This window comes from Astatotilapia calliptera, chromosome 22 (genome assembly GCF_964374335.1).
Source record: "Astatotilapia calliptera chromosome 22, fAstCal68.1, whole genome shotgun sequence".
NCBI classification, from domain to species: domain Eukaryota; kingdom Metazoa; phylum Chordata; class Actinopteri; order Cichliformes; family Cichlidae; genus Astatotilapia; species Astatotilapia calliptera.
This window is the reverse complement of record NC_137442.1, coordinates 2,491,567-2,506,182: the sequence shown is the minus strand read 5'-3', so window position 1 is coordinate 2,506,182 and position 14,616 is coordinate 2,491,567. Positions and strand designations below refer to the sequence as shown.

The 14,616-nt window shown below is 40.2% G+C and overlaps 1 protein-coding gene and 1 long non-coding RNA gene across 2 annotated transcripts in view; one reads left to right on the top strand and one right to left on the bottom strand.

Moving 5' to 3' along the window:
- The window catches only part of LOC145423774 (uncharacterized), a 53,302-nt gene that overhangs the window by 10,086 nt on the left and 28,600 nt on the right, over positions 1–14,616 (top strand). The gene's annotated exons all lie outside the window — the stretch shown is intronic.
- LOC113015011 (venom phosphodiesterase CdcPDE) overlaps positions 2,758–14,616 on the bottom strand; it is a 47,318-nt gene continuing 35,459 nt past the window's right edge. The window contains exons 22-25 of the mRNA XM_026156901.2: positions 13,506–13,583; positions 10,786–10,918; positions 4,513–4,669; positions 2,758–3,020 (exon numbers count right to left, since the gene is read on the bottom strand). Coding sequence (XP_026012686.1) covers positions 2,847–3,020; positions 4,513–4,669; positions 10,786–10,918; positions 13,506–13,583 — 542 coding nt within the window. The 3' untranslated portion in view covers positions 2,758–2,846. The remainder of the gene's footprint in view (positions 3,021–4,512; positions 4,670–10,785; positions 10,919–13,505; positions 13,584–14,616) is intronic.

Here is a 14,616-nt window from a genome sequence, read left to right as displayed (position 1 = left end):
TCCATCCAGGAATATGTTTGACTGCTTCAAGTTTAAGGAGCGTTTTGAAAAATACATACCGACAGTTTTTGAGGTGTTCAACATTAGGCATGAGTCCTCCAGCCAGCCATGCATTAATGCTAAAGCAGCTGTAAGATCTTTTGCCACCTGCTGGACACTATTTGCTTGCGTATATATAACTGCATCATCCGCATACATTTGAGTAAATATATTTGGACAGACCTCAGGTAAGTTATTGATAAAAAGAGAGAACAATAAGGGCCCTAGAACAGATTCTTGAGGAACCCCTGTATCACAGTCTAAATATGGAGATTTAACCCCATCCAACACCACACACTGTTTCCTGTGTGAGAGATATGAGGCAAACCACTGAAGAGCCTGACTGGAGATATTAAACTGAGTCAATCTGGACAACAATATCTGATGGTTTACAGAGTGGAAAGCCTTCTTCAGTTTCCAGCTAAACATGATGTAGCATGTTCTGACTGAGATTTCTAGAAAAATTCAAACGTACAGCTCTGTTATCACTTCCAACATAAATGAAGACAGAAAACTAAACAGCAGTGACGTTTGTAGGGTTACTGAAGTTGGGCTAGCTGGTATTTAATGATGTGCTACGTGATAGCTAGCGACACAGGCTTGGCTTCTAGAAATCGGGCAGCGATTAATACAAAAAAATTCCATCCAAATATTAAAGACAATCAATTTTGAGCCTCAGTGGATCTGTTAAACCTTAGCACATAAGTGTCAAACTCTGGCCAGCCTAATTACATTTGGCCCGCGAAGCCATACCAAATTACTAGAGCTGGCCTACTGGTATTAAACAGCTAATATATATATCGTTTAGTATTAAGCTTTGCTTGTTCCATATTCAGTCTTTCAGCAAAACCTGTTTGAGTCCATAAGAGAAGATTCATTCTTATATCTGGAGGAAGATTTTTTTTTCAATAAATATTAATGTTAAGCTGCGACTTTGTTCCAGTTTTGAATTTTGGCCCACTGTGTTTTTAACCTCCTTTTTCATCTTGTTGAACTTATTTAACCAAAAATAAATCAGGTCATTTGAGCTCTCTTCGAATCCTAGCTAAACATCTAAATCATAGAATCAGAGGTGATGAAAGAAGAGGTGCAAGTTAGGATCTGAGGTTATTGATCCCGTGGTTTTTAGATCCACCTATGGAGACGGTATAGTTTTGCTCCAAAATCTTTCCTCTCGTCTTACTTTTTAGACAAACTTTGTTTAATCTCGCAAAAATCACAAATTTTAAATATAAACAACATTACAAGAATAATCCATAAATATTATGTGTACAGTATTCGATCACTCTGGGATTGTAAATGAATACATTAATTTAAAATGTTACACAACTGTTCTCGAAGCATGCTTGCATAACAATATGGCTTTTTTACTGGCAAAAGGCTCTCGGGACTCATAAGATGAGTCCTCAGGGAAGTGTCACCGCGGCATCATTTTACCTTGTCCACTGTAATTTTCTTTCAAAGGTGCTTGGGCTTTTGTAAATTGTTATTTTACTGCACGAGTCATTCAGTAACTACTTTCATTTTTACTTGCAGTCTTATTCACACATTCACAGAGCTGTAGAGTAATCCATCTTCCAGAGAAATCCACTGTGATGACAGTAGCACTGCTTCAACGGCAATAATAATAATGACCACCACACAGGTGACTGTTGATGTATGCTATACCAGTAAAGGTTATTTCAAGTCACTCCTCCACACATTACTGCCCTTCACTAGAAGACTGTCCTTGTACTTTTGAGAACAGCTTATAAGTCTGTGAGCAGGAAATTACCCTGTGTCAGTACCAATGAAGAGTGGAATTTGGATGACCCCTTCAGGCAGGAATACCCCTTCATTTTGATGTAGCAGGCGAATAAACATCCAAACCAAGAGAACTGTAATGTGTCATCAGCAAGGGACCGGGCTCCAGAGTTTTTATCCTGAACGCCATTTTTATCCATTCTGCAGTTTTTGGCCCACAAATACAGTGAGTAACTTTGTTTTTACTTGTGTGATTTTTCCTCTTGTTAGACCACTAATCACATGCTTGCCCTGAGCCAAACATTTAAAAATGTTGTGAGCATCAGCAGCAAAATGTTCATGCTGTGGTTGTGTTTCCTGTAGAATTTGGTGCAAGTTGGACATGTGTGGTATTCGAGGTGTGTCACAGTAAGGGTTTTGTCTCTGAATCAAAAATGCTGTTTGTGCTAGTAGATAATGTGTCATCTTCTCCATTTCTGTTATTCTCTTCCAAACGGTTGAGGCAGACTGTGACCCACCCATGAAACGTTACTGAGAGGACTTGTGACTTGCACCCTCGTTGGATTTTTACTCACATATACTTACATATTTGCAAAAATATCTCTACTTCTATCCCAGAGTGTGGAAACACAGGTGTTCTGTGTGAAACTTTAAATTGAACGTCTTTAATTTTAATTAAAGACAGACTTAATTTAATTTTTTCCATCCCAGAATTATGAGTAAAAAGTCTGAGTTTTTTAGTCTCCTTTTTCAGTGGAGACAGAACAAGTCACTTGAAAACTTCCAGATCAACAGAACCACCTTCTTGGGGGATTTCCCTGCCTGAATGACTGAGCAGGCAGTCAGTTTATCCAATAACAAACCCAAAATCTCTGCGATAGGAGAGAATATAATACTGTATATTATAAATAACTTCTTTTAGGATCAGTATGGATGTTTTTTTTCTGTTTTGAGAAGACCCAATGACAATGTTAATTCCTTCAACTTCTACTTTATTCATTGATGAACTGATGACCAGTGCTACCAGTGTCATGACATAACTAAAGGAGTGCTTATGGGTTATTTTATTGTTTTCTGTAAATGGCTGCTGTGGGGCGGGTCTTCACCCTCAGCAGCTCTGGGACTGGTCGGTTGCTACCCTGGTAAAAGTCCAGCCCTGTGAGCCACTCAACATCCCTGACTCGTGCCTGGTGGAACCACATGTGATCTTCAACCCACTGAGATTCTGCTTCTGTACTCTGTGGAAGGAAAAAGGCAAAACAATTAAAAATCATAACTTTGTATGGATGCCATTCCCCATGTTTATGAACAGTGGAACTGTTTTGAATATTGTTTGCGGTAGCTGTGTACCAGCTGTCTCAACAGAGCGTTTTTGCAGCTATACAAGTTGATTAAAGCTTAGTGAGCCATGATGACGATGGACATCTTTGGCAACAATGTCTTATATCTTCATTAATTTATTATGGTAATTGATCAGCACTATTTTACTGTATTGAATTAAAAGAAAGTAGTTAGTACTTTCAAGCTATTTAGAGGGTTGAGTGTTTTGGACACTTCTGGGTTCATTCAGTCATCATTCAGTCTTTTTTTTTTACAACAATCTTAGAGTAGGTTTCTGTGTTCATGGTCCATAGCTAGTGGGTTTTCAAAATAATTCAACATAAATCGAATGAATATGACTTGTCAGTAAAAAGTACATCCACACAACTTGGGAGCATTTCTGCCAATACAACAAACAAATAGTTTCTATTATCTTTGGGAGATAAAAGCTTGTAACACATTATGTTATTCCATCACAAAGTCCCTCACTCCTCCGAGGCGCAAGACCTGCTTGAACTCATGTTAGCCAGCTAACTAGCATGAAGGAATATTTAAGCCAGTTCTTGATATTTAGCTAATTTTGGACTCTGAACAGCTGGAATCAAACATCTGTCTGATGTGTGTTCTTGTTTCTTTTTTCAGAACATCTGATTAACGTGAGCTACTTCCTGCTTCTCTTTCTCATCAAGGGATCGCCTCAAAAGGTAGAGCTGCATATTTCACTAGGCAGATTTTTAAGTCGAGGCATTTTAGATCTTTTGCCCGTCAGGCAAATATGTAAACCACTACATTACAGTATGTCTGACTTATGTAATCCAGTTTACCCTCTTATTCTTCTACCTTTCCTGCACCAGGGTACGTTATTTGAAACACTGTATATGTCTTACATTATATAACAAATCCATGTACAAAACATTAAAAATATACTTATATGTGACTATACTTTAGTTTATCACAGAAACACACATTGAGTGTTATATAAGGGTTATTTCATGGCAAACAATGTGATATTTTGTCCTGCAGCAGGAAATGTGGGAGCGAACAACAGTTTCCTGGTATCTTGGCCAAGACTGGTAAATGTTTATAAATGGAAACGATTGAAGAAGAAAAAAAACAAGGAAGAAAAGGGAACTAAAAAACCCCAAAAAAGTCAATAAGTTTCAACCTGCTGCAACCATGCTCTCAGTCTACAAATAGACATGAATTGTATTGCCATAGCAAAGTGTTATCGCTATATGGGAACAGAAGACAATGGAGCCTTGTGAATGGGTTGAGTGAGGAATAGTAGACTATCATTCGGAGTCAGTTTCACATTGAGCAATACAAAGTGTTTCAGTCATTTTTCAGGCTGTGGTCACTCAAAGTGAGTACTGTTTTTTCTTTGAAAAACTATGACATCAGGACACTTACTTTGCAACTTTCCAGGTTGTTAGCTCTGTGAGGGAGGAGGAAGGATACAGTCTGCAGCTCGCTGTCACAGGAAGTCACGCTTTGAGCAGAGTCCCTGCAGCTGGTCAACACAATAAAGTAGTGTGTGGGGATGGAGATGTTTGTACCAGGAAGAAACCTAGAGTCCCACAGAAATGCACACAGTCATTAGCAAGCTGATTTTCTAACAGTCACTGTTGACCTTAGCAGTGTGACACAGAGGAGCTCTGTTGGTGCAGATGTTGAATTCCATTTAAATTATAGTTGAACTCCTGGGGTCCGTTCTTCGTACCTCGCTAAGTAAGTTAGCTGGATTAGATTGTTGACGATTTCGCGTGATCTTGGATCGTTCGGTTCCCCGAAGCTCATCCGGGACTTGCTGTCATAGCAACAGAGCCGTAAGCGTAAACCTGCTCGGGAGCAGGTTTACTTTATGTAAACAGGATTAGATCGCGGCCACGCAGGTATGTCCGCTTCATTTATACGAAAGCAACAGCGATATTCCACCACTGTTTCACCATAAATAAATAACATCAATGTAACTAAAGATAATGCAGCACTTGATCCTTTTATTGATGTCACACAGATACATACAGGTCATTTCCTAAAAAAGGGAAATGTACTATTAACATTCTATTACATGTATGTGATTATTACAGATGTAATTCATATTTCAGAGTAGTAATTGTAAATTACTTCGTGTAATCAAGATGAGAGACCACGGCTATAAAAGCGAAGGTGGATTTGGGAAGCCTGTCGCAGCCATGTCCTGTCCGTATACGCGAGCAGCCCATTGCGGAAGGTGCAAGATTGATAAGGAGAGTCCTCAGAATTCAGCGTATATTGCGGGATAGACAGGATCCTTTAGCTCAGCGCGACAGTGTGCTCATAGAGAGATATCGATATTCCCGTGAGGGTATTATTTACTTAACCAACTTGTTGACGAGGGGGTGCAGGACCACCACCTGTCTTTTTTTGCTCTGCCCTTTTCTTGGTTGCTGTTATAAACAAACAGATTATTTCAGGGTCTCTGTCCAAGAGACTAAAAGCAATATAAGTGATAAATATTACCATTCTGTAGAATATTCTTATATTCCACTTTTACTTGTTCCCATGTTCTAGTGGGTCCTGTTGTGGCTCTAATGTGAAAGAGGATATAATGTAATATAATAAATTTACCCTACCGCCTACTGGTCTTGGCCAGAGGGGCCGATGGCGCGATATGGCAGCCTGGCTTCTGTCAGTCTGCGCCAGGGCAGCTGTGGCTACAACCGTAGCTGCCTCCACCAGTGTGTGAATGTGAGAGTGAATGAATAGTGGCATTGTAAAGCGCTTTGGGTGCCTTGAAAAGCGCTATATCAATCCACTCCATTATTATTGTTATTATTGAATTACTTACGAGTTTAATTTGTCAGCAACTTCCTGCCAGCCCTCTCTCCTTGCTTTTGCAGCCTTTGCAGTGTTCCCTTGCGTTCTGATTAAACTCTGAAACTCCTGAAATCCCTCACTCAAGGGTTCTTGCTCTGCTGCCGAAAAATACCGAGCGCGCTCCTTCGACATCTTCGCCGACCAATCAAAGGGTTGCCGATCAATGTTTCTACTATCGATGCGTAGCCCCTTTTAAGCCACCCAGTGATCTCACATTACTTCATCCAGCTGTACTGATCGTCAACAGCAGGTGTGTTCGGGGAACCGGATTAGCGAGCTCACGGTTAGCGCGATGATTTGGTCTTGGATGTAGTAAGCGACGTACGAAGAACGGACCCCTGGTCTCAGATACAAGCCTGATCTATGAACAACAAACACAAAATCCTACTGCAGAACGAGTAGATGGTGTTACTGCAAGAAAACCTATTAGGCCGTCAGGTGCTTACTGTATGTAGTCCACTGCAATATACGCTATGTTTGCAGTTTTATCCTAAGTTACATATAATGTAACTTTAAGTTACATTATATGTAACTCATGGTTATGCTATTTCTAAGTTACTGATGCTGCTGGAAATTAATATCCGAGTCACTGAAAATATTGACATGTATATTATAGATCAAAAGATGAAGAATGATAAGTCATAAGGAAAAAATAAAAGAGATCAAACAAGAAGCTGTGTTACTTTTACTGTCATTTTCATTTGTTGTGACTGTTTAATTAAGTCTATTATTTTTTTATGGCCCCGCCCCTCCCTGAGCCTGGTTCTGCCGGAGGTTTCTTCCTGTTAAAAGGGAGTTTTTCCTTCCCACTGTCGCCAAAGTGCTGCTCATAGGGGGTCATATGATTGTTGGGTCTTTCTCTGCATGTATTATTGTAGCGTCTACCTTGCAATATAAAGCACCTTGAGGTGACTGTTGTTGTGATTTGGCGCTCGCTGTATAAATAAAATTGAATTGATTTATTTATTTACACCTAAACTATAACTAAACGTGGTTGTAGCTTTAGTTGCCATGACAACACCCATTAGTTTGTGAGGTCATTTTGAAGCCTCGTTAGCATTTAGGGTGCTGTCATGTCAGTTTGGAATGCTAAGCTATCAACTTATTACCATTTCTTAGATGCCTGAAAATGCTCTGAAAGCCAGCTACACCAAAAACACGTCTTTAATAAACTCCAGTAGGCACAGCCATACACATATGGGGGGCAGGCACAAATTAAAATAAATAAATACATAAGTTGAACATAGCAGCACTGTTTTTTCCTTTGCAGCAAGTCAGTGTAGAGTGCCTGAACACCAGAACGATGGACGGATGATGGCTGGAAAAACAAATACTTTACTGTTATGATCTATCAGGGTGGGTCTTATCTCATTTAACCTATGACCCATAAGCAAGGAAAGAAACATTGTTTGAAGAAACATTTTCCCAGCTGCTGAATTACCACCAGCACGTTATCAATGCCCAGGATCAGTTAACCGACAGAACAGAGGCTCTGCTCTGTGGTTTCCTTATCAAGCCGTCTTTGTTATATCCATCCCATACGGTGTCTGAGTCAAGTCTGTATTTTGTGGTGTCACACTCTCCTACAAGATCACATCACCACATGGTGATTGTCAGACCTCCTTTGTTACATGCTCGTATTAGTGTTCTTCAGTCTTTAACTGATATTGTCTCTGATCTCTCCAGGTATGAGTGTGGATTTCATCTTGGAACCCTGCTTGTGTGGAACTCATCTAACCTGAGGACCGTGGGATCATCTGGCTGCTCTTACCAGCTCCGGTGTGTCTTCCTTGAAAGGAAAGGACTTATTTGTTCTATTCTTATTTGCAGATTCTCCGTCTGGATTCCCATTTGGAAATTCACATTCCACCAAAGTTTTTCTGTGTGCCTCCAACAAATGAGACTGTTGCAGTCAAGAACAACAATCACGGATTCTTCTCACCTGGACCTCAGTTAACAGTATCGATCTTCACAGGCAGAGCTGATGTGTCTCCCTCTACTGAAACCACTCATCCCTTTCAGTTACTATTTGCTTTTGCCTGCCTTTCAATGAACCAAGGTTTATCAGGTAAGACCCACACCGAGAGCATTTCAGGAACATTTAAAATATTTTATTCAAGTATCTTTGATTCCAGCTGTTCAGCTATTTGGCCACAAAGAAGAAAAGCGAACATGGCAGCAGCCAAACTGCTAACATTGAGCCTTGATTTCATCGTCATGTGACTTTAGTTTTACTGCATTTGAAACATTTTGATAATTTTTTAGATGCTCATTTTTTTTGTTCTTGTTTTTTTGTTTAAGTCCTATGTTTCATCCCCTATTGATATAACTGTATATTTGCCTTAACCCTTCTGTTATGCTGCAGGTTCAATTGACCCATTTTAAATGTGAAAAATCAAAAAAAAAAAGTGGCAAAACTTTCTGCAGAAAACATAAGAACAGTGCCAGGGCCGACCAGGGTGGCAGTGACCCGCGTGACAGACATCAAGTCAGACATCATTTGGGGGAGAAGTGGAAAGAGTTAGAAAAAATGCATTTACATGCATATTTGGGAGTCCTCGTCCTGGCCGGGGTCTATAAATCAAAGGATGAATCAACAGCCAGTCTGTGGGATGCAGAGACAGGCAGGGCTATATTTTGTGCCACAATGTCTCTGGAGACTTTTCACATTCTCTCCAGAGTAATCCGATTTGATAATCGAGAGACGAAAGCTGTCAGACGGGAGCGAGACAAGCTGGCGGCTGTTAGGACAGTGTGGGACCAGTGGATAGAGCAACTTCCCCTACTCTATAACCCAGGCCCCAATGTCACAGTGGGATTCAGAGGTCGGTGCCCATTTAGGCAATATGGCTTCCAAACCAGCCAAATATGGCATAAAAATCTGGGCAGCATGTGATGCAGACACCAGCTATGCACTGGAAATGCAAGTTTACACTGGAAAGCTGGTTGGAGGAGCCCCAGAGAAGAATCAGGGCTCAAGGGTTGTGCTAGATATGGTACAAGGTCTCACAACATAACCTGTGTTTTTTCACAAGCTACAGCTTAGGTCAGGAGCTTCCAAAGAGAAAACTCACGATGGTTGGAACAGTCCGAAAGAACAGGCTGAACTCCCTGCTAAGCTGCTGGTAACCAGGAACAGGGTCCCTCAGTCTTCCATATTTGCCTTCAGAGACACTACAGCGCTGGTGTCCTATTGCCCCAGAAAGGGGAAAAATGTTGTGCTCATGAGCACTTTGCACAAAAAAGCTGAAATCAGCACACGAGAGGACCAAACGCCAACTATGATCCTGGACCACAATGCGTTACTTGTAACGCGTTACTGTAATCCGATTACTTTTTTAAAGTAACAAGTAAAGTAAGGGATTACTATTGCAAAAACGGTAATTAGATTTCTGTTACTTTCCCGTAGGAACGCTGCGTTACTGCGTTACTAAAACCATGATTTTTTTGCAAGAATGTCTCATGACAGTGACGTAAGCGAGTGCGACGTTGGTGACAACAGCTGTGTGCAGATCAACAATGGATCATATATCGAGTGCAGAGAGAGTATGAGCGTGCAGCGTTTAAAGCGTGGAAGTACTGACCTTACTTTGAGTTTGATTCCATAAAAAGTGACAAAAACATTAGTGTCCGTTGTGCGTGGGAAGAAAACTTCTTTTTACAGCGAAAAAACCCCTAAACTTCCAACAAGCACCGAGTAGCTACGACGTAATGGGAAACTCACAGAGAAACTCACGGATTCTTCCACTGACCGCGGCACACCTGCACCAGGGTAAACCTCCGCCTACCCCCACTCCTGCTTTACAGGTGAAAATAGAGCAACAGGACCGCTGAGTCTTTGACTTTATTTATTTTCTGCTGTGTTTTACTTGCATCTATTTGAAAGACTGAGTGTAAATACAAAAAATATTTTATTTTATGTGCTGGAATGTGCAGAAAATAGGTTTAAATGTTAAACTAATTTCTTCCAGTCAGAGAATGTTGCAGATAATTAAATGTTTGCTTGATGCATAAAGTTAAAAGATTAAAACTAATAAAACAAGTTTTAAAAAGAGACTTTTCCATTTGATTACATTTTGTATGATGATTATGCAGAAAAAGTAGAATTGGGCTGAAAGATCTATCACTCTATCACCTCTTCAGGTTGTAAATCGTGCTTTTAAAAAGTAACTAAGTAACTAAGTAATTAATTACTTTTGACTAAACACAGGCTAAGATAACTACTAAGGGAGGAAGGACTACAATCAGGAAGAACTAAAGAAAACCAAAACTACCAAAAACAATAACCTAATAATATAATTACAACGTACATCAAAAAGTTTTAAAATGCATTTTTTTAAATGAAAAACAAGGGAATTATCCTGATTGAACCATGATCTGTGTGAAGAACACCATTACACCAAATGTTGATTGGAATGGTGAGTAATGGAGTTAATGACGAGATAAACAGTGTTTAATGGGATTCTTTTGGTTTCTGACACTTTTAGATAAGTAAACATGCCCCGGGTCAAATTGGTGTTCCTGAGAAGCGAACACAACACGAGGGTTAAAACCTTTCAGCATCTTTGTTCAGAAACACACACCGTTTTTACTGTCCTCCCTCAGATTCGCTCTCATTTCTAATTTTGTGGAAAAGGGTAAAAAAGACAGAGTTCCCATTTAATTTCTTTACTTATTTGGGATGGATAGTGTGGGTTAGCACCAGGCCAGTTGGTTTTGGTCTTTTTGTTAAAAAGCATTAAGATATTTGCACAATATCACAACTCAGTCTATATTGATGGAATTTTCAAAAGAAAATATTATCATTGGACTAGAAATAAAACTTACTGCTGGATCTGCTCTGGAGTGTCAAATTGTCCGTCATAGTTGTAATCAAACACTGGACCCAATACCACATTCATGCCATTGTAAATGGAGGCATATTTCTTAAGCAGTGTGTTGTGGAAATAGTCCCAGATCCCTGAAAAAGAAGAGAAGATAGAGAAGTGAAGGCACAAAAGGAGGAAATGTCGTTTTTTCTTAGTCGTGGTCGTTGTGAGATTCTTTTGTTTTTGTTTCTTTGTTTATTGATTTGTTTTTGAATGACTTATGTCTTTGTTTGGGGGTTTCTTTGGAAATATTTTAAGATTGCTATTTTCCTTTTGTCACGGCTGCAGCAGTCGTGTGGCGTGGTGAGAAAAGGATCCAAAATGCAGGTACTGGCTGGGGTGCGAGCGAGCGTTTATTTGTAGTGAAAGCAGAGTACAAAAGCAGAAAGGGCAACAAAACCTAAACTGGGGAAAACTAAAGAACCTGAAACCACACACACGGCATGAGGAGCGAATATGGCAGAGAGACGCAGAAATTACACCAGGTTACACAGACGACGCGACAAGGAACACAGGCAGGCACACACTATGGCTGTATCCCAACTCAGGGTCTGCAGCCTTAAAGGCCGCATTTCAAGGCCGATTACATCACAGCGGCGCGCCGAACGCTGTCCCAATTCAAAGGCTGCTCGAAATGCGGCCCTCAAATGCGTCCTTCATTTCCCTGAATTTTAAGGCTGTGGCAGTGTAGACTTCGTGGCCCAACATATCCCAGAATGCATAGCGCGGCGGTGGGTGTGGATAATTTTGCCTGAAAAAAACGGCGGATGAGGGGCGGCCGAAGAGTAAACTTTAAGTAAGTAGTGAATATTATGTCACTTATTTATGTGCAAATGTTTAATAACGAAGAACATTAAACATTACTGTTGCCACATGTCGGCAAAGTCATGTGACATTAGTGACGTTTGTACTAACTTGGTTTTAAAGCCTTTACTTTAAAATATACGCCGTTCAATAGCTGAGCTTAATCTCACAGAGAATGATCAAAGCTCATGTAGGAACAAACAAATGAACAAAAGATTTTCTCCTTCATTTCTGTCAAACAAAGCTGTATGACACGTTTCCAGCTGTTAGTCTCATGGTTGCTAGGCAACCTGGGCAGCGCAACGGAGGCTAGACTGTCCCATTTCACAAGCCTCGCACTTCCGGCCTTAGCGGTCTTTGAGTACGCGGCCCTTGAGGATCGTTGAGGCTGCGTACTTTAAGGCTGCAGATCCTGAATTGGGATACAGCCTATAAATACACAGAAGGTAAGGAGGGAACGACACACCAGAGGGGAACACAGCTGAATCTAATTAAACACGACGGGACACAGACCTTCAAAGTAAAACAGGAAACTCAAACTGTTTTACAAACACAAACTCAGGGACGCAAAGTCCACGAGGGGGAAGAACACAGGTGGGATAATTAAAACACTGAACACCAGAACCAAACCCAACAACAAATACAAAAGCAGAAGAAACTAGAACAACGATAAAGTCAAAACGCTTGGTCACCGACCCTGGACCATGACACCTTTGTCATTATCACTTCCTCCAGCAGTCGGCTCGTATTCTAAGTTAATTTACTCTGTTTATATTCTAGATGCATCCAAGGGTCTTGCTTTTATGTAATGTGTATTTGTTACCTCAGCCGTATGTCCGTGTCTGCAGTGTTGGGAAGGTTACTTTAAAATGTATTCCACTACAGATTACAGAATATATGCCCAAAATGTATTTTGTAACGTATTACTTAACATATTAACATGCTTTTTACGAGCACATGAATGTACTATTGCTGTGTGATTTATTACTATTACCAATACCAACTAGATTTTTCGTGTTTTGTTTGGGTTTCCACCAGCGTGGAATTACCAAAAATAGAGAGGGCATAGCCGAACATATGAATATTACCATGGTAAATGCAACGGTTTCAGTTACTCATATTTTGTATTTTAATTATGTAACACCGGTACATGTATTCTGTCTGTCTGTTGTCGCTGCGTGCTATCTTCATGTCTTTGTGTTGTGTTCTCTTTCTTCCTTGTAACTTGTGCGTAGTTCTGTTCCTTTGTCTTATCATCTGTAATGATCCCCAGCTGTGAACCCATGCAGTCTACACTCTGTTTGTCTGTCCTCTTAGAAGATTTTTATTGATTTCCAGGACTTCATGTGCAGCTACACAAGATCTCGTTAAAGGCTGAATGAAAAGAATTGTTTCTCTGGTGCTCTCTACGAGGCAGAAGAGATTAAAGCAGAGACTTTGGTTTCCAACTCCAAAGACTTTAAAGACTGTGTTTTTGTTCCTGAGACAACAGAGTTTTTGGAGAATGAGCTGAACAATAATAAAAGTAACAGAGTGCTTTGTCTCGCAGACCACAAATCAAACATTGTCCGGTGTTTTAGAGATGGCCCGTGTTAAAGTGGTTTCTGACTGCAGCTGTGGCCCCCTGGGGAGTCCTGAGTCAGAACAGCTGCACTCTGCCTTCCACGCTGTCACCTTAACAAAATGTTCTTAGGACCCTCTGACTCAGGTGAACTTCCCTTCCATGTCTTTTTGATCTGTATTATTTTGCAATAATTTTATGTTCAGCAATGAAGTTGTTTTGTTGGTGTTTTTTCACAGCCACATGTTTTCTTTACAACCTCCAATAATATTGTGCATTACAGCTTTTTCAGTAACATTTAATGTTGCACTTACTCTTAAACTCGGGGTACATTGGTACCACATTACTCATCAGTAAAGCATCATACTGCTGGTCTGTCGTTGTATTAAGATCTGCAAAAACACAAAAGGAAATAAGGACTTTTAGAGGGTAACAGAAGGTGAGAGGCAGTACCACATCAGACATAATTCAGACAGTCTTCAATAGGAATCCCTGGAGAAATTCTGTTGCAGTAATGATGATGGTTGCCCTACTCCTGCATGTAAAACAACGTGAGGTTCAGTAGTTTCACACAACTACCAAATTTCAGAAGATGTAGCTAAGTGTTCTTAATATTTAATTGCCTTTCTGTAATAACATGAATTATCATGTTTACCAAACAGTGAAATCGTGATCATCTTAAGCTTTCCTGTGTACAGTAGAAGTAGAATATGACATTTTGGGGAGAAAACAATGTTTTTAAAGTGATTTTAACAGATTTGAGTGGCAAGCCTACACATGCAGCCGCTAGCCACCCTCACTCACAGCTCAGTAGAATAAGGGATGCTTACAGCTGGAACCAGGCTGCAACAGGGATCAGGGATCACTGACTGTTTTAGGTACTTGTTCAGATTAAATAGAGCAAGATACAAAGTATTAAAACATGTTAAAAAGACAACAGCCTCGATAAATGCAGAGTAGTTTGGACCCAGAAGCAGGGTTCATCAGGTCATCACTAAAAGACCGGATATCCCACCTGCTGTGAATGTTTTAATGCAGTACAGGTGTTATTATCATCACATGTCACAACCTGTTTATGACAGTTAAAATAAATAACATTTATATAAGAAAATTGTCTTGTGTAAACTGTATATGGTGTTAAATAGGCCTATACTACTGTACTTTATTGTCCGTCATAGGGGTGGTACTTCGAGAGCCATGAGGTGGTATTTATTGTGAAAAGTTTGAGAACCACTGTTTTACAGAAGTCAATGCATCTGGCTCAGGAAATGGATGACTCATGTAGTTTCCACTGAAGCCAGTGCCTGGTTGTTGTTCTGTCTATTTGTGAAGGCCACATAATGACCTAACTAATGTTTGTGGACTGTGTTCTTGGGCCAATTAGAGCAAAACAAGAAAGCTAAAGCACTTCAATAGTTCCATTTC